The following is an 18,758-nucleotide window of genomic DNA, read 5'->3' as shown; positions in this document are numbered from 1 at the left end:
TGCTTAGAGCAGGGAGGAAAAAACATGCACATGACCTAGAACACAGGGAAACCTGACAAGTTCCAAAGCAGGTGCTTAAAGACTCACCTGCCATGCTTATCTGTGTGTTAGAAGTAAAAACTAAACAGCTTCTCACCTGTGAACTAGAAAGAAGGTGCTGGAATGTACTTGGAAAAGAGGATGGTTCAAATGGTTTATAATTGCCCAAAATCTATGAAACGTAGGGAAACACCCTGGTCTTTGGTCATGGGGTTAAAGAAAGAGACTCCTTGAGCTGGTTTTCTTCTACTGATACATTGAGTTGAGCTTGTGGGACACCAAAGGCAGCGCCAAAGTCTCGGGCTTTGGGTCGCGCACCCAGCGGTTGGAAATCGAGCCTGAGGACTCCTGGATCCCCTTAGGGAGGACTCACCCCAGCAGATGCACCACCTCCTTGTGGTGAAAGCAGGGCTAATGAGCCTGAAAGTGACCCACTCCCAGGGTCACTCTTGTAGGAAACGACTCCCTGTGGGGTTCGGCTGCTAATAAAACATCTACAAATACAACCTGACAATTAAGGTGAGGCTGGGGGTGGGAATCACTCAAACTAAGGACAGGTTTTTTTTTCCCCTAAAAGAAACTGCTAGGCAGAGGGAACAACTTAAAATCTCACAAACAGGCTTTTGTAAATACCCTTAATATTTAAATTTTTTTGTTCAGTCCAGTTAGCCTTGGCAATATCCCTAAAGAGCAGTGATGTTTGTGAAGTAGGCATGTACCATTGGAGATAACTGCTTTACTTCAAGGACTTAAAATATACTGATTCCAGTTTTGTTGGAAATACCCATGTTCTAGAGTTGCTTCTAGAATCGTGTAATGTGCTTCGGGCTGTAAGCATTTTCTTCTACGCCTCCTCTACAGCAAACGCTGTTAAGAAGAAGCAGTGGCTGCCATCACTTGATATTGTAATGTGTGAGGACAACCCCTCTGCCTCTATGGAGAGTAATGGGTCAGTTAAAATTTACTGAGCTCCTACTGTATGCCAGGCAGCGTGCGTGGTACTGGGGGGAAGTGATGAGCTGAGTACACCCATTTCTTCCCTCTGGACCTTTAGAGCCGACTGGGAAGAGAGCTGATTGGGGAAGGCAATGTTTCTGTGAAAATGGGGACCACCATAGGCGGCGGGGGCGGTGTGCTGGAACAACCCAGAGGCAGGGGGTGTGGCGAGGCAGGGAAGGGTGCGAAGAGAGGCTGCAGAGGGGACAGGGCCAGCTCCGTGGGAGTGTGTGTCACAGGAGGGAACCTGCCGAGCGCTAGAAGAGGCTCCTAGGGACGTGACGCAGTACCCTGGGTGCGCAGGGCAGAAGGAAGGGTGGTGAGTGGTACAGGAGGAGCCACCGTGCTCCGTGGCTCCGATGGTGTGAGCCGAGCTGCCGCTCCAGCCAGCACTGCCTAGAGTCCTCTTCCTGGGACTAACGGGCGGGCTGAGGCCTGGGTACTCTTCCCAGGGCATACACTCCTGGCAACCACCTTGCACTACTGAAGTATCTAAGGCTTACAGGGTGAGCTGCCGGGTGACTACAGTCCCGTTGTAAATAACAGAAAACAGAATCTCAAAGTCTTGCTCTGAAACTCTATCCCTGCAGGCCAGTGTCACACATCTGCCATTCCTTGAGTGTAACGTCATGGTGCCCTGCAATCATACGGTACATTTCTGGAGCTCCCATAATTTAAGCTCGATGCTTAATTAGACCTTTTGTATGTGGCTCTAGGATTTAACAAAAGGTGGCCACCAAAAGCTGTTTTTTTTTTTTAATATTTGTATGTATTTAGTTACAAAAATAAGTGTGGTGCGTGCGTTAAGCGTCCAGGGTTGTTTTTAAGATTTATTTATTTTTATTGGAAAATCAGATTTACAGAGAGGACAGAGAGAAACATCTGCTATTCGCTGGTTCACCCGCTAAGTGGCCGCAACGGGGCTGATCCAAAGCCAGGAGCTTCTTCCAGGTCTCCTACGTGGGTGCAGGGTTTCAAGGCTTTTGGGCCATCTTCTACTTCCCAGGCTAGAGGCAGGGAGCTGGAAGGGAAGTGGAGCAGCCGGGAGATGAACCAGCGCCCGTATGGGATCCCAACACATGCAAGGCGAGGACTTTAGCAACTAGGCTACCGCGCCAGGCCCCAGGGTTGCTGTTTGCTTGGATGTCTACCCTCTGTATACACTGCTTGTTCACAACAGATGCTCAACAAATGTTTGACCAAGAACTGGTGTCAAACATCGTCAGGCTCCATAAGGCCATCTTCAAGGCAACTCCAGGAGGGTAACAGCAAGTGTAGGCTTCCAAAGTTCCTTGCAGCTTTGCATTTAATTTAAAAGTCGCCATTATGGCCATATTTCTCATCCCAAGTAACTGGAAGAAGTTGTTGAATTCTAGTTAAAAAGGAAACGCTTGTACAGGTTGCAGTTACCCTTGCCGAGATTCTGGGAAACCATTTTAGGTAGCAGAACTAAGAACGTGGGGTGCTTGGGACTTATTTGTAACTTGCCCAAAATTTATGGTAGACCTTCCTACCGCCAGGGGGCGCACGTCCACAGAGTACTGATTCATGGATTGCCAGTGATTTTTTATTTACTTATTTTTCTAACTGGGAAAACGTGTCCATAGGTGCATTTGTGTTTTGAAAACTTTGTGACATCCTTCCTTGGGAAAACAGACTAGAACTCTTTCATCGTGTCTCCACTAAAACAAACCTCCTGGTACCTAGAGATGACAATGCATGAAGTTTCGCTCCTCTCCAAGGTGTGCCCCTAGCCTGAGAGCCGCATCTTCTCACCTGCCTGTGGCCCTTACCTCCTGTCCACGCCCCCTTCCTCACTTAAAATCACTTCTTTCCACCTTGCAGCTGAGGGGAAGAAAAAGCCCCAAAGCTGACCCTCAGCTTTGCATCCAGGGCCCAGGCTGATCTGCCAGCAGCCCCCACCTGTTCCACTACCCCCACACTTCCAGACCACACCTGCCTTGGTCTCTGCAGCTGGCATCAAGTCCCTCAGCCTGACATGTGTAAGAGCCTCCTGACCAGCCTCCCTGTTCCCTAGGTGAGCCCTGGAATGTTCTGCTCAGAGAACAGCATGATTTTTAATAATGTATATCAGATCATGTTGGAAACAAGAGAAAGAAAGTCTACATTTGATAACAGGTTGTGAGGAAGATGCAGAATTCTTCAATAACATCCAATCTTTTATAACATCCAATCTTTTATAACATCCAATCTTTTTTTTTTCCTAAGTGCCTAGCTGTGGTGGGAAAGGACTGACCTTTGGGAAGCCCCATCTCATCTCGTCTTTTGATAGCTCTGCTTTCTGGAACAGATTCCGGCTGGTAGCAGGGACAGGAGGTCCGGGAAAGCCCTTGGCAAGAGGCGGGGCCAGTGGGGAGCTCTGTGGTTATTCTGATTTATTTTAACTGAGGGACTCTCAGAGGGTCCAAGTGGTCCACAAGTGCTGAGCCCACAGTCTAGTTAACACCAAACACCTCCTTTTTCTCGGCTTACCTGGAAGGTATCTTGACTGTTTCAAATAGTACTGTTTAGCTGTTGACGCGGTCGATAGCTCAGCATCCAATCTTAGGCTCTTGTTCTCCTGTGCTGAGGGGTGGGGGCCCAAGGGCAAGGCCTCCAGGAGTCTGGAAGGTCAACATAAAAAAGGGTTACAGCGGGAAGAACCCGAGGGTTCTCACCCACCCTCTGTCAGGCTTTCCACAGCACACAGTGTGACATCAGCTCCCTTCAGAGCCCCCCCACCCGTGCCCTGGGAACCCCGAGAGAGCAGACACGTGGAACGGCCTCTGGCTTCTGAATATCCGTGACACAAAGGTGCAATTTGCATGCGTTTGTACTTCTTCCTGTGGCAGCTGGGGGGAGGGGGATCGCAAAGTGGGCATCGGTGTGCTTGGCAAAGGAAGACAGTCACAGCCGTGTCCATCACAGTCATGGGCAGCCAGCAGGGTCGTCTGGGCATGGCTTGGCTGGCCTGAGAGAAGTGGGCAAAGATGTGCTGAAGAACCTGGATGTTTTCTGCCTTTTGTGATTCTGGCTTAATGGCTTGGCTGGGGGCTGTGTGAACTCCAGGCCTGATAGTCTACGTGACACCCGGCAGGACACCTGGCAGGTCACGTAGGCAGACCACTCCTCAGGAAGGAGGTCCCTGGTTTTAGATAAGATCCACTGCCGTATAGCTCATCGATTTGTACTTTTTGAAAGTTGCTTGTTTCAAATCCACCAATAGAAGCCTGCTAAATCATGACTGTATAATTAATAGCCTGAAATGTATAAGAACTGGAGGGCTTGGGCTCTCTGGCTCTCTCTCTGGCTCGCGCATGCTTGCTTTTGGCTGGGAGACCTTAGTTAACCTGAATAAACCACCTTTATGCCTTAGCTGCGACTTCAGACTTGATGATTATCTGGGGATTTCAAAATCCGGCACAACAGTGCCAGGGAAGCTCCATGTCCCCCTGTGTCACCCAAACAGTGTGTGTAGAGCCTGCCAGGTCCCTGGTGGGCAGAGGGGATGGTGCAGTAGTAGCCGAGGCTGCTTCTCTGTCCCCGCATCCCCTCTAGGGATGGAGGACTTGGCAGCGCCCGAGGCAGCTGTCACAGAGGATGGGGGCTGCTCTTGTTAGGGTGTCCCTCTGAGTGCCGTCATGAGTGCCCTGCCCCCACATGCCTCCCTGCCACCTTCTGGCTGGGATCTGAATACGCTACCCAGCCCCTATCACCTCACTCCAAACACCCACAGTCACCGCTAGAAATCCCTGCCACCGCATCCGACCCACCTAGTCCACGCCCTGGAAGTGGACACTCATTGGCCTTTTGAACAGCTGGCCAGCGCTGTGGGGCAGCCCCAGACCGGACAGGTCTGCTTGCTGGACACAACCCTGCCATCTCTGCTTCCTGGTCTTTCCCCTCAGCACATGGGTTCACTCCCATTTCCAACGGGAAGTCTCCCCATTGGGAAAGGCTTCTCCCCTCCTCCCCTGCCCACCCCCAAGCAGGACCCTTGGGGCTCCTTGCGGTTCCTTCCCCAGGGGCCCTTCAGGTGTTCGGCCGTGTTTTCTTCGAGTTCTCCCAGCGCGGGTGAGAACAGGCTATACCACATTCAGATCTTTGCTTAACACCCAACTGTCTGTTTAGAATGTCTACTGAGCAGCAAGGCAAATATGAGTATCTTACTTTTACTGATTTAAAACAAAAGGGCAACCAGTAAGCAAAAGGTTTGGACTTCAGTATTGTATTCAGTATTGTATTCTTGATGGGGCCGCCCTGGCTGCTGAGGAACTGGGTAGTGAATGACAAGGAGCGTGTACTTCACCAAGTATTTGAGTTCCTACTGTTGGTGAAACACTGTGGTGTGGAGGACAGAAGGCTGAGGGTTTGAGCTAAGCCCCTTCTGGGCTTGGGGAAGCAGCCAGCCGGTGAGTGGCAGCGGTCTGCGGTGGAGACATTTTTACTGGGGTTTGAAAATTAAAAGGAAAGTGTAGGAAGGTGTTGAAGGTGGTAGAAGGTGTAGAAGTATAGAAGGTGGTAGCATAATAATAATACATGCCTATAATGGTTCATGACCATGAAAAGCATTACATAAACCAAAATATGGAAGGAATAATCACAAGAAAATTCATATCTATGTAGTTTTTTTTCCTGGAGAGATTTCATCGTGCTTGGAATGGCGAGATTGGCAGTAATTCAGAACTGTTGAACTATCAAAACCACTTGAGCAGTGCCCTCGCAGCACGCCCCATGTCGGGGTCCCTGGGATGGGTAGGTTGGGTGGGGCTTCTCCCTTTATTTCCCTCCTTACCCCAGATACACACACACACACACACACACACACACACACACACACAATGGTTTACTCACTTTCCTGTAACCCTTGACCCTTTGTGCCCTAATCAACTATGTAAAGATTATCAAAGCAATAGAATAAAAACAACAATTTCAAGAGGTAAGGGCTAATTGATGTTTACCAACTGTTTCCTTGCTAGAATCAGCTGAACAAATGATTCTAGATCTTACTTGCAGTAATTCAAACTAATAACCCCAAGGATTATATCGGGGGCGGCCTTCGGCAGAGTGGTTAGGATGGAAGCTGAAAAGCCCGCATCCTGTGTCAGGGTCCCTGTGGTATAATGGTTAGGATGGAAGTTGGAAAGCCCGCATCCCGTGTCAGGGTCCCCGTGGCATAGTGGTTAGGATGGCGGCTGGAAAGCCCGCATCCCGTGTCAGGGTCCCCGTGGCATAGTGGTTAGGATGGCGGCTGGAAAGCCCGCATCCCGTGTCAGGGTCCCTGTGGTATAATGGTTAGGATGGAGGCTGGAAAGCCCCCATCCCGTGTCAGGGTCCCTGTGGCACAGTGGTTAGGATGGCGGCTGGAAAGCCCGCATCCCATGTCAGGGTCCCTGTGGCACAGTGGTTAGGATGGAGGTTGGAAAGCCCACATCCCGTGTCAGGGTCCCTGTGGCACAGTGGTTAGGATGGAGGTTGGAAAGCCCACATCCCGTGTCAGGGTCCCTGTGGCATAGTGGTTAGGATGGAGGTTGGAAAGCCCACATCTCGTGTCAGGGTCCTTGTGGCACAGTGGTTAGGATGGAGGTTGGAAAGCCCCCATCCCGTGTCTGGGTCCCTGTGATATGTCCCAGGTCTGCTCTCAGTCCCAGCTTCCTATTATTGTCCACCTCGGGAGGTAACAGGTTATGGCTTGAAGTGCTCGGGTCCTTGTCTCCCAAGTGGGAGACACAAGAGAGTTCTTGGTGTTGACCTGGCCGGGCCTCAGCTAGTGTCAATGGACGTGAGACCTTCTTCTCTGCCTCTCAAATAAAGAAAATATAAATAAAGCTCAGATGACAGTAGAATGACATTGATTAAATCATTTTTCAAGTCACCTACATATACTGCCAATCGCCTTCTATTTAGTTTCCAGACACAAAGCTTCTATTTTTTTAAATGATTTTTAAAAAAGATTCATTTAATTTTATTTGGAAATTTTATTATAAAGTTATTATATTTATTATAAATTTTATTTAAATTATTTTTATTGGAAAATCAGATATGCAGAGGAGGAGAGACAGAGAGGAAGATCTTTCTTCCGATGGTTCATTCCCCAAGTGGCCACAACAGCTGGAGCTGAGCCAATCCAAAGCCAGGAGCCAGGAGCTTCCTCCGGGTCTCCCACGCAGGTGCAGGGTCCCAAGGCTTTGAACTGTCCTCGACTGCTTTCCCAGGCCACAAGCAGGGCGCTGGGATTAGAACCGATTCTCATATGGGATCCCAGCGTGTCATTATTCCTTCCATAGCTGCTGGGCTACTGCACTGGGCGCCCCCACCTTTTTTTTTTTTTTTTTTAAGAAAATGATGTAGTTCTCTGTACACATTTAAATTAACATTTGTAATTTTCAACATAAATGAAGTAAGTATACTTGTTACTTGTCAACAGTAAATAAAAAAAATATAAAACACTGTCTGGCTTGTTAGCAATTAGAATGCTTCAATGATACAATAAATTTTAACCATCTCATTGTATAACACTGCATCTTCACCAAATTACCTACAATGTCTCATTGTGGGCTTTGTAAAGGCCAGCGACCCTATCGAACGTTCTAGAACATTTAAAGGATTGTGTGTTACTGACCCACGTGCTTCAGGAGTGTCACACCTTTATGCTTGCCAACACGGGGTCAGGTAGCCTATATTTGATGCAAAGTTTTCTCCCCAAGACAAGTATGCAGAAGCAAGGGAGCCACAGACAGCCTTCTCAGCCAGGATGGTGGCCTTTTGGTCTCACCCTTGCTTAGCACCTTAAAGGCTGCTGTACCCTACTGCAGTATAAAACTTCAGTATGACCGAGAGATGACCTTCTAAAGTGGGAGAGGGACTGAGAACTTTTTGTTTGTTTGTTTGTTAAAGATTCCTGTACTTATTTGAAAGGCAGAGAAAGAAAAACAGAAAACAGACAGATCTTCCACCTGCTGGCTCACTCACCAGGTGACCACAGCAGCCAAGGGCTGGGCCAAGGCGAAGTCAGGGAGCCAAGGATTCCATCCAGGTCTCCCTTGTGAGTTGAGCCATCGCCTGTCACTGCTGGGAACCAGCAGGGAGCCGAAGATGGGAAGCAGATGGGCTACAACTCAGACCGGCACCCTGAAATGGCTCAACCTGCGGGGCTCTGTCAGCCAAGCGGGCTTTGCCTGTCAAGTATCTCAGGGAAGAGTCTGTACGGCAGTGTGAGGGTCTAGAAATCAATCGACTAGGAATTCTCCAAGCACATGTGTACTTAGGGAGTCTTCACAGATCTTCAGGGCTCTGAGTACCCCAAAGGGAAGACTTCCGGATCCTCTCGTGCCAGGAAGCTATGAGGCACGTTTCCCTGACTCGTGAGACAATTCTTTCCCCTGTTTCTCTTCTCCAGGAAGAAAGAAAATTAAAAGTGAGCTTCGAAAACCCATCCTAAATCCAGACATGAATGATACATTGATGGTGAGGGAGGAACTTCCAGAAAAGACTCAGAAGAAAATGCTCTAAGTGTAGAACAGCAAGCAAGCAATATGAGGGCAACCATGAACGTTGGCCCCTGCCCTCTGCAAAGAGCTCAGGAACTTCAAATGGGAATGACCATGATCTTAATTCACAAGGGCACCATCCAACTCCGATAAGAAGCTTGCCCTACACACACACACACACACACACACACACACACACACTCACTAACCCCCCAGCCCCAATCCATTACCGTGCAAAGCGCGGAGCCTTAAGGTTTGCGTTTTGTAGAGAAAAACAATATTTAGCTCCCCTTTTGTCTTTTGAGGTTAACATTCATTTAAACATAATGAGTAACCCTAAAGCGGAGCATAGAAGGGCCTGGAATCTTACCGAATTGGAGAATCCTTTTTCTGCTTTTCTTTGACAACACCCATGCTTGGCTTCTTGGGATGCGAGGCTCCGAGGTCATGGTCCTCGGGCTCTTCCCAACTGTCTCCTGACTTGAGCACAGTCTGACCCCAGCGTCTCCTGGCACTTTTATGACCCAGGGCGCCATTTGGCTTCTGTGGCGGAGAGGGGAGGGAGAGAAACGTCACAGCTTTTAATCACTTGAGGAATGCCTTTTACACACAAGTCCTTCAATCAGAACTAACAGTCTCCAATCTCCAGGACTCTTTCTGACTTAGCGAGATAAGACACACATACACATGTTAAGAAGCATTATCTGTGACGCGTAGCACAAATGACAACCACGGTAGGTGTTTACAGGGAGGAGACAGCTCTGCGAGCCAGGCTGGACAAGGAAAACAGGATTAGTGCCATCCCTGCTAGTCACGAAGGACCTGGAGAGCAGAGGTTTGGCCCTGCGCACTCTGCACGTCTAGCAGAGGCAGCAAATGGGCTCCTGGCCCAGCCCTGCTGCTGCTGAGCATTTAGGGGAATGGCACAGCAGATTAAAGATCCCTCCATGTCTCTCGCTCTCTTTTTCAAAACAATAAACATTCAAAAAAACAATAATAAAAAGGGTGTGTGATCTTTAGCGGCACAGGGACATGCAATGGTGAAGGTCACCTCCCTGCCCTCTGTCCCCCTGTTCAGTGGGCGCCTCTGGTTTCCATCAGCACAGCGTGAGGGGGAAACAGCCTAAGGTGTGGTGAGGGGAGTCCCCATGCAGGCCTGAGGCTCGCTCCGCCTCCGCGAGTGACATCCTGGGTGGAGTGTGTGAGGGAACTGGGCTGCTCCTCTGGGAGACAAGGACCAATACGATCAGTGCTATTTAAACTACAGGAAAGGCTGCTTCCTGGAAAGAGAGTTGCTTTTACTAAAAAGGCTATGTAAAATCAGATTTTAGCTTGGTATAAGAAAATAAACAACTGTCAGATTTAGAAAAATCCTGAAGACAGTAAATTCAGGATCCTGGAGGTGGTGGACAGTCATTCATTCGACAAAACTTTATCGGGAATCGACCACGTGGCAGGTGCCGTTCTGAGATCTGGGTTTAAAGTAAAACACAAAGCTGAAATCTGCCGCCTTGAGACTTGCATTCTGCTGGGAGGGACCTGAGGAGTTTTATACTATGCCTGTTCACGCGCACTGGTGTTTACAAAGTGTATAGTTCCTGCTAGTCCTTAAGATTTAGGACCTATATTCTTCAGTATTCAATGTTTTCCTTTTAATTCTTTTGCAACAAAGTAACTGTTAAAGGAAGTCTGTGGGTGCAAATATTACTGGTTTCACCCCGAGAGCTTTTCATTTCACCAACCACACCAGTGTCGGCTCATGTTTCTTACTAGCGGAAGCAGGGGCTTTAGCACAGAATAACGCCGTGAGAAGAGAAACGCCCCCCGCAAACAGAAACCATCCGACTGGCTCACTAGGGTTCAGTTGGGGCTACTCACCAGGGGCGCGTTTTTCACGATACTTGGGAACAGCGTGGCTGGGGGCTTCTGCTGGCCCGGCTGCTTCGGGGGTGGCTGCTGGCGGGCTTGTGGCTGCCCCAGGGTCTGATCCGCGAGCTCTGCCAGAGGCTTGGATTCTGTGTCAGTCACAGACGACTTCGGTTCCAGCGGTTGCAGCTGCTTACTGAAGGGCTGCTTGGCTTCCAGGTGGTGTGTGGAGGGGCCTAACACCTGACCAACTTGAAAATATGGGTGTTTCAATGCCTACAAAAAGCACGGAAATACAGTTTGTGAACGTTTGAAAGAGCATCACTTTCCCTTCCACAGCCCTTTACACCGTGACTTTAAAAAGATAACCAGGGAAAAATGATTTGAGAAGGGAGTTCTACACTGAAAATTTAAGAGGGGAAGCATCGTTTAACATCCAAGCAAAGCAACCATTCTATTTATTTAAGAAATTTGCATAAAAACAGAATGTAGCTTATAAACATTAGCTAAATTTGATGTAACTAATTCAGAGTATAATACTGGATATTGATAGTAGCTTGGCGTAGATCCAGAGGCATCAGAAGTGAGTTTAGAAACCCTTCCACATGGGGTTTCTTTTAAATGATTAACCATGGCTGTATTTAAAATTCAGTTATTCTGTCTACCTAGGTATAACTAGTGGTAAAACAGTCTAAGAAAGTGACTACAAACACAGGTATCTCAAAGCTTAATTTACATCAGCAAAGCAAAAACATGCATGGCAGGGATGTATAAAAAATATTGTTGGGTCTGGTGTGGTAGCCTAGCAGCTGAAGTTGTTGCCTTGCACATGCCAGGATCCCATATTGACGCCAATTCTGATCCCAGTGGCCTTGCTTCCCATCCAGTGCCCTGCTTGTGGCCTGGGAAAGCAGTCAAGGACGGTCCAAAGCCTTGGGACCCTGCACCTGCGTGGGAGACCCAGGAGAAGCTCCTGGTTCCTGGCTTTGGATTGGCTCAGCTCCAGCCATTGTGGCCACTTGGGGAGTGAATCAGTGGTTGGAAGATCTTCCTCTCTGTCTCTCCTCCTCTCTGTATATCTGACTTTCCAATAAAAATAAACAAATCTTAAATTATATATATATATATATATAGCTAAATCACTGTTGGAAACATGAGCTGTCCAGTTGTGTGTGTGTGTGTGTGTGTGTGTGTGTGTGTGATGGGGGGGTTCCCTAACACGAGGCACAGTCCAGAGCAGCATCCTCAACCAGCGTCTGCCCCTTGGGAGACATTCTACGCTAACGATGGGGCTGGGGGTGCCAGTGGTACCTGCTGGGAGAGGCCAGGAACGAAGGTGAAGAGTGAATAACGCAGAGAACCGAGCCCAACCAGCAGCCCATGACAGGGCTGCCACAAGAAAACAGTCCAGGATCAGCAGCTGCAGGCTGGGGGCAGTACGGCTACAGAGTGCCCCTTCTCAGCGCCAGCTCCTGAGCCAAGGCAGCGGGGGCAGGCCCACCCCTAACCTCTGCCCTTGGCTTCCTTGGTAGGAAGCGGTGGGACTGGGCTGCTTAGGCCAAGCATCACCTACAGCAATTGAAGTTGCCGGAGAGGACAGTGAACTCCAAACAGCCGCCAGATGGATGTCTTCCGGCTCAGGAAGAGAGTATGCGATCATTTTAGAAGGTGAGACGTTTATAGCAAGTTCTCAAGAAGAAAACTGGGATTATCTGTAAGTTAAAGACTTCACAAAGAACCACCACTCATATTCTTTTTTTTTTATGTTTCACTGTTTTTAAACTGAATTTCTGAACAGCTCTGTGTTCAATGCTTTAGTTTTTTTTTCTTTTTAAAGCACTTTTATTATTTCATCCTTCCGTGACTTATTTGCAAAGTGTGGTGAATGCTAAGAATCTAAGTTTACTTTTCCCCGAATTATTGGGAAGTTGGCCTTGACTGTCCTCAACGCCCTCATGCACTGTCAAGTTTATCCAGCGCTCATGTTCCTATTCCGCAACGCCGAGCTCTGTGTCACTTGCTATGCCGGGACTGTCACTGTTGTCATCACGTCGGACATGGCAAGCTGCCTGCTCTGTCTGTCGCCCTCTGATGACTGACTCTTGTTTAGTTATACCTTGACTGTTCTTTCCCACTTGTTCTCCCAGGGGCCATTTAGAAAACATTTTCTCAAGTTGGGGTTATTTCCACATAGAATTTATAGTTATATTTACACAAGAATACAAACGAAGATAATGATCAGCCCTTCACTGAAGCCCTCTGCAGATAAAAACACGGCATTTTAGAATGTGGGACTCGCCTTGGAGACTGCCAGATGTGGCAGACAGATGTGGCAGCCGCCGTGGGTACCTCAGTGCTGCCCTCTTGTGGGAGAGCCAGGGCTCAATACTGTGATTCCCATGGAGCAGGGAACCGCTGTGCCTCTCTCTGAACCACAGAATGCAGAGAAGCCCTGTTGTAGATGTCTTCTAGCTCACACGACAGGTTTCGTCCTAACAAGTCTTTCTTATGCCAGCATTTTTTATCCTTAGAGATGGATGCCTTTTAGCCTCGTCTTCCACCCGAACCACAAAGCTCAGAAAACCACTACAACGGCCATTTCTGCAGTCCTCCAAGGATGCTACACACCTAGAAAATGATTTATCACATACACCGGATGCCCTAGAGCTTAATTCTCTTGGTTAAACGCACAGGCGACACTAGACTGGCCTCTATTTGCAACAACAACATTCTTCCTGCTGTAGAATGTCAACACTTTCCCAAGGCGGGATGGAGATTTGCTGTACCTGGCTTGCTGTTGGCCGCTTCTTTGGGTCCCAGCTCAACATTTCGGTCATGAGCTGAATAGCTTCGTTACTGGCATTGGGAATAAGCGTCTTCAAGTTGATGGGAACACACTGGGGGAAACGGAAATTCATAGAGGAAGCAAGCTGGTATCCTTCCGGCCAGTCACTCTTTAGGGAACACCCACGCACAGGCAAGGGAGAAAAAACAGAGACCTGGTTTCAGTAATCCACTTAAAAATCATTCATGGGTGAGCACTGTAATGTTGGTGCATGTTAACAAACACATCAGATCAGTTCAGGGTTCGGCGCTGCCAACAGTATAAAGGGAACAAAGAACCACTCTGAATTAGGAGGAAACGGGAAAGCACTTCTGTAAATTTCAGAATATGAGAATCTAGTCTGTTTTTAACTGGATGCTAATGATGCTTGCGGTGGTCATTGCTGATGCCACCAGCATGACTCTGCGGAGGACCACTGACGCTCTGCAAAGAGGCTGGTTCCCACGGAGACCCGCGCTGTATATGTCTGTTATACCCAGTGTCACACATGCTCACGTCTGGGAAGTGAGAGCTGTGCTCAGTTGTGTCAATATTGACATCTACTTATCTAAAGTAAACGACAAGGAGCACACTGATTTAATCAACACGTCATCAGACGTACTTAGTACATCCCAGAAACCTAACGGCTAACTGGGAAGACATCAAATATCTATGGCAGAATGTGTGAAAGGAAACAAGAAATGATTAAAATGAGGTCCAGCAAACTGGGGGTTAATGAACGGATGCCACTAGACCTCCCCAAGGCAGGCCAGCACCTGTGTACTTAACTAGCCAGCTATCCGAAGTCACACTTCTAGGTAGACAAATGTTTTCCCCAACTTCTTCAAGACAAGCACCTTTTCTGTTCAGTTTGGTGGGATTCTGGGTTCTTAACCCTTCTCCCACTCTGCCTTTGGAAATACGGATTCTGAAAAAGTTGTTGAAGTGTAGCTTATGTCAAGATGAAAAATATCAGATCATCCCTGCATAAATTACAAATGATCAAGTTCCAAAACCAAATGCAACCTAGCAAGTTAGAAATATTCAAACACTACTGTGACGTAGGTGGGAGGTTACTTACTTTTTTGGGAGTCCCTAAAACTTGGCAAATCTTAAAGATTTCGTCAACCTCACTGGTCCCTGGGAAAAGCGGTCTCAGCGTGTAGAGTTCAGCCATGATGCTCCCCACAGCCCACACGTCGATGGGGGAGCTGTAAACCGAAGACCGTAGCAGAACCTCGGGAGCCCGGTACCTAACGCGGAAAACACAGCAGGTCAGGCTGTCCGGACTGCAGGGCTAAAGGGGGGCGGGCAGCAGGACGGTCTACGATTCGGTCACATGTTTCAACCAAATGACACAGATCAGGGACCTGTTGGATGTCAGACTTTCCGTAATACATGACCACAGTGCAAACGTATGTGAAACAGCCACACAGCTAAGGCAGGAACTTGAAGGAGCAAATGGAGAAATGAGAACCTCCCAATGTTTTAGCAAAAAAAAAGAAAAGAAAACCCTGACCAAAGTATCACATCGTACGTGTATTCACGTGAAGGACAAATGGAAGATTAACAAAGACAACCCTAGGCTAGCGGATTTTCCCCCTGCTTTATCTCATTTTGAAAGTACAGGTCTTGGGCCCAGCGTGATAGCGTAGTGGTTAAAGTCCTCGCCTTGAACGCCCCGGGATCCCATATGGACGCCGGTTCTAATCCCGGCAGCTCCACTTCCCATCCAGCTCCCTGCTTGTGGCCTGGGAAAGCAGTTGAGGACGGCCTAATCCTTTGGGACCCTGCACCCGTGTGGGAGACATGGAGGAGCTCCTGACTCCTAGCTTTGGATCAGCGCAGCTCTGGCCGTTGGGGTCACTTGGGGAGTGAACCATCAGACGGAAGATCTTCCTTTCTCTCCTCTCTGTATATCTGCCTTTCCAATAAAATAAATAAATCTTTTTTTTTTTTTTAAAGAAAGTACAGGTCTTCTCTATTGACAATATTTTTAATTAGGAAAAATCTTCTCTTGCCCTGGGTGGTTAATAAATTCAGCTAATGTGAGTCAGCCTGAATGCTCTTTTCATATTGAAATCTATGGATATTTCAGTCTAAATGCTTTGTAATGCTGTTTGGCTTTCAGCTAAAATTCTTTAACAAATAGTTTAAACACTATGGATACATAATCCACTGGTGTACAACTTACCTATTTAATATCACTGTTGTTATTCCGAGAGGCAGAGAGGCACCAGCAGTTAGAGAGAGCTTCCACCTGCTGGTTCGTGCTTCCAGCGCCTACAGTGGCTGAGCCTGAGCCGAGCTCAAGGCAGCTGCCAGGAACTCACTCCGGGTCTCCCACAGGGCGGGCAGAAACCCCGTTATCTGAGCCATCATGGCTGCTTTCCCAGGGCCTGCCTTAACAAGGAAGCCACAGCCAGGAATAGAAATCAGGTCCTCTGAGATGGGTCGTGGCTATCTTCAGTCTGAAACACTATCCTAGATGCCTGTCCCCACTACCAATGTCACACCATTTTTGTTAACCCCAAAGTCTATTTCTCCCACATCTCTAATCCATCGGTTCCCCATGTCCCCAGTTCTGGGTAGCCATTAACCTATTAATCTACTTTCTGTACCTAAAGATTTGCCTGTGCTGGGCTGTGTTGTGTCAGTGGAATCATACTCGGATCCCATGGTCGGTCCCTGTGGCCGCATGGAGAGCCATTTCATCTTCTCATTGCCAGTTAACAGCCCGTTGCATTGATCCACAGTTGATGGATATCGTGGCGGTTTCTACTAATTTCTATGGACACACCTGTGTCAAGTGTTTCGTTTCTGTTGGGAGTAACCCTAGGTGGAGGCCTGCTGGATCCAACGTTAACTCTATTTTTAACGCTGAAGAACTGCCCGACTGTTTGCCGAAGCAGCAGCCCCCTTTTATGACGCTGTCTTATGGTCCTGACGTTTCCACGTTCTTGTGATTCTTTTGTCTTATGAAACAATTTTTTCAAACTCAGACACTGAAACACTGTATTCTCAATTTCATTTCATTGTTTTATTTCATGATAGAATCTAAGTATACCAGCTTAAGGGCCATCATAGTGCTACAATGGGTTATGCCACACCTTGCAATACTGGCACACCTAGTCCCAGCTGCACTGTTTTCCATTCATCTTCCTGTTGATGCTTCTGGTCCAAGTCCTTGGACCACACCACTCCATGTGGTAGACCTGAATGGAGCTCTGGGCTCCTGGCTGCAGCCTGGCTCAGCCCTGGCCATTGAAGCCATGGGGATGGAACCAGCCGATGGAAGATCCTTCTCTTGTCTTATCCCCATCCATTTCATTCTGTAACTCTGCCTCAGATAAACAGATACATAAATAAATCTTTAACAAAATCAATATAACCCATTTAAAAAGACAAGATCTTCTACAAGAGATTTTACAAACCTACTTTCATATTTTATTTTTAAAAAGTGAGCATACTGTTGGAGCTCTTAATTTGTCCAGTTCTTTCTTTACCTTTGTAGGGATAAGTATCATTATTTTTCTCTGTTTTCAAACTTCGTTTTCAGCCAATTTGCTCTATGGTTCAAAGCTTTCAGGGTTTTTGGCACTCAAAATATCAAAAATTCTCATGGAAGCTTTCCAAATTATTTGGAGCAAATACAGTATAAATTTAGAAGGTTTGTTTACAGACGTAAGATGTGTTGCAAACCACATTTTCTTACAAAGTAGTTCTTCACAGGCAATAGCTGACAACAGTGCCAGCAAGCAAATCTGACATATTCTGTAGTCACATCGGTGTGTTAATAATAGTAAAAAAACCCTTTATAGGCATTGCTGCTACACAGTTGTGTCTCACAGCCCATGCATATGTGTTTTTGCTCTGTTGGGTTAGTCCACAGTCAACCTGGAATTTCATTAAATGTGCTAAGCTAAAATTTTGTATCTGTTCTATCACGACAAGACAAGACTTTCATCTACAACTTTAAGCTTTTTAACTGAAACCACAATAGAACAGCAGTAACGTCAGATGTTCCACCTTGCACAGAATGAATGTCTAAGAGCTTTACCTTCATTCTATGAATTACAATGAAAACATTGTACCTGTTATCAGACAAAAAGGTGACTGATTTTTAAGTGTTTCAAGGGACACAAAAGAAGCTGGCGTCCTTTAATTGTGAGGTTCTTCCTGCACTCTTCCATCCACTGATTCAGCCACCCCCCAACAATGGCCACAACAGCCTGAGCTGAGCTGATGTGAAGCCAGGAGCCAAGGGCTGCTTCTAGGTCTCCCACATGGGTGCAGGATCCAAGGCTTTGGGTCATCCTCAACTGCCTTTCCAGGCCACAAGCAGGGAGCTGGATGGGAAGTGGAGCAGCTGGGACATAAATTGCCCATATGGGATGCTGCTGGCACAGGTACAAGTTTAGCCCATTATACTATGGCACTGGCCCCAGAGCATAAATATGGTATTGCGTGGTATTTATAGAAGAGACATCTACAAAGAAGGAAAGATGAAAGCACAGCCGAGGAGAGGATGATGCATCTATTGGACAAAGAACATGAAAGATTGTGCCAACACAGGAGCTAGCAGAAAGGCCGGGTGCGTGCTTGGACCCCGACACCCACAGAGGAGACCCGGATGAAGCTCTGGCTCCTGACTTAGCCTGGCCGTCCTCACCAGAGGAATCATCTGAAGAGTGAACCGACGCATGGAATTTCCCTCTCTCTCTCTCTCTCTGGAAGTCTTACTTTCAAAATAAATCAGTGTTTAACAAATCAATGCAAAAAGATGAGCTGAAACGTAGCTCTAGGAAGCCCTGCCTGCTGAGTTTCTGACTTTCGGGTTGTTTGCAAATAGGAAAAGCAAAGTGATTGTCTCCCTTGGCACTCAGACTCCTGGCTTCTCTTCAGCGGCTTGGTCTCTTTCTCATCCATGTCCGTGTGAGATCCACCTGCCTGGCTGCACCTAGCCGTGGACTCTGCATTCTAGACGCTGTAAAATATTCACTGAGGTAATTTTCCATGCTAAGCGTGAGGGACAGCAAGGTGGCTCGCGGTGGGACCATTACATGTCTTTCGGTGAGCATGTTTGTGTCTTTTGTTGGTGAGTTTTTTTTTTTTTAAGATTTATCTATTTTTATTTTAAAGTTCTGGGCTCCTGGCCCAGCCCTGCTGTTGAACATTTAGGGCAATGACAGCAGATTAAAGATCTCTCTCTCTCTCTTTCAAAACAAAGAATAAACTTAAAAAAAAAAAAGGGTGTGATCTTCAGCGGCACAGGGACATGCAATGGTGAAGGTCACCTCCCTGCCTTCTGTCCCCCTGTTCAGTGGGCGCCTCTGGTTTCCATCAGCACAGCGTGAGGGGGAAACAGCCTAAGGTGTGGTGAGGGGAGTCCCCACGCAGGCCTGAGGCTTGCTCTGCCTCTGTGAGTGACGTCCTGGGTGGAGTGTGTGAGGGAACTGGGCTGCTCCTCCGGGAGACAAGGACCAATACAATCAGTGCTATTTAAACTACAGGAAAGGCTGCTTCCTGGAAAGAGAGTTGCT

At 47.6% G+C, this 18,758-nt stretch overlaps 1 protein-coding gene across 2 annotated transcripts in view; it reads right to left on the bottom strand.

Moving 5' to 3' along the window:
* Positions 1-18,758, bottom strand: part of MAK (male germ cell associated kinase) — a 43,304-nt gene that overhangs the window by 8,066 nt on the left and 16,480 nt on the right. Inside the window, exons 6-10 of one of the 2 annotated variants that reach the window (XM_058672530.1) lie at positions 14,297-14,468; positions 13,178-13,345; positions 10,404-10,667; positions 8,896-9,068; positions 3,529-3,659 (exon numbers count right to left, since the gene is read on the bottom strand). In XM_058672530.1, the coding sequence (XP_058528513.1) occupies positions 3,529-3,659; positions 8,896-9,068; positions 10,404-10,667; positions 13,178-13,345; positions 14,297-14,468 (908 nt within the window). The remainder of the gene's footprint in view (positions 1-3,528; positions 3,660-8,895; positions 9,069-10,403; positions 10,668-13,177; positions 13,346-14,296; positions 14,469-18,758) is intronic. The other variant, XM_058672536.1, reaches the window with a different exon arrangement.

The sequence above is a fragment of the Ochotona princeps genome, chromosome 1 (assembly GCF_030435755.1).
Source record: "Ochotona princeps isolate mOchPri1 chromosome 1, mOchPri1.hap1, whole genome shotgun sequence".
Taxonomy (NCBI): Eukaryota; Metazoa; Chordata; class Mammalia; order Lagomorpha; family Ochotonidae; genus Ochotona; species Ochotona princeps.
The sequence above is the reverse complement of the archived record's forward strand: the minus strand, read 5'-3'. Positions and strand labels throughout refer to the sequence as shown.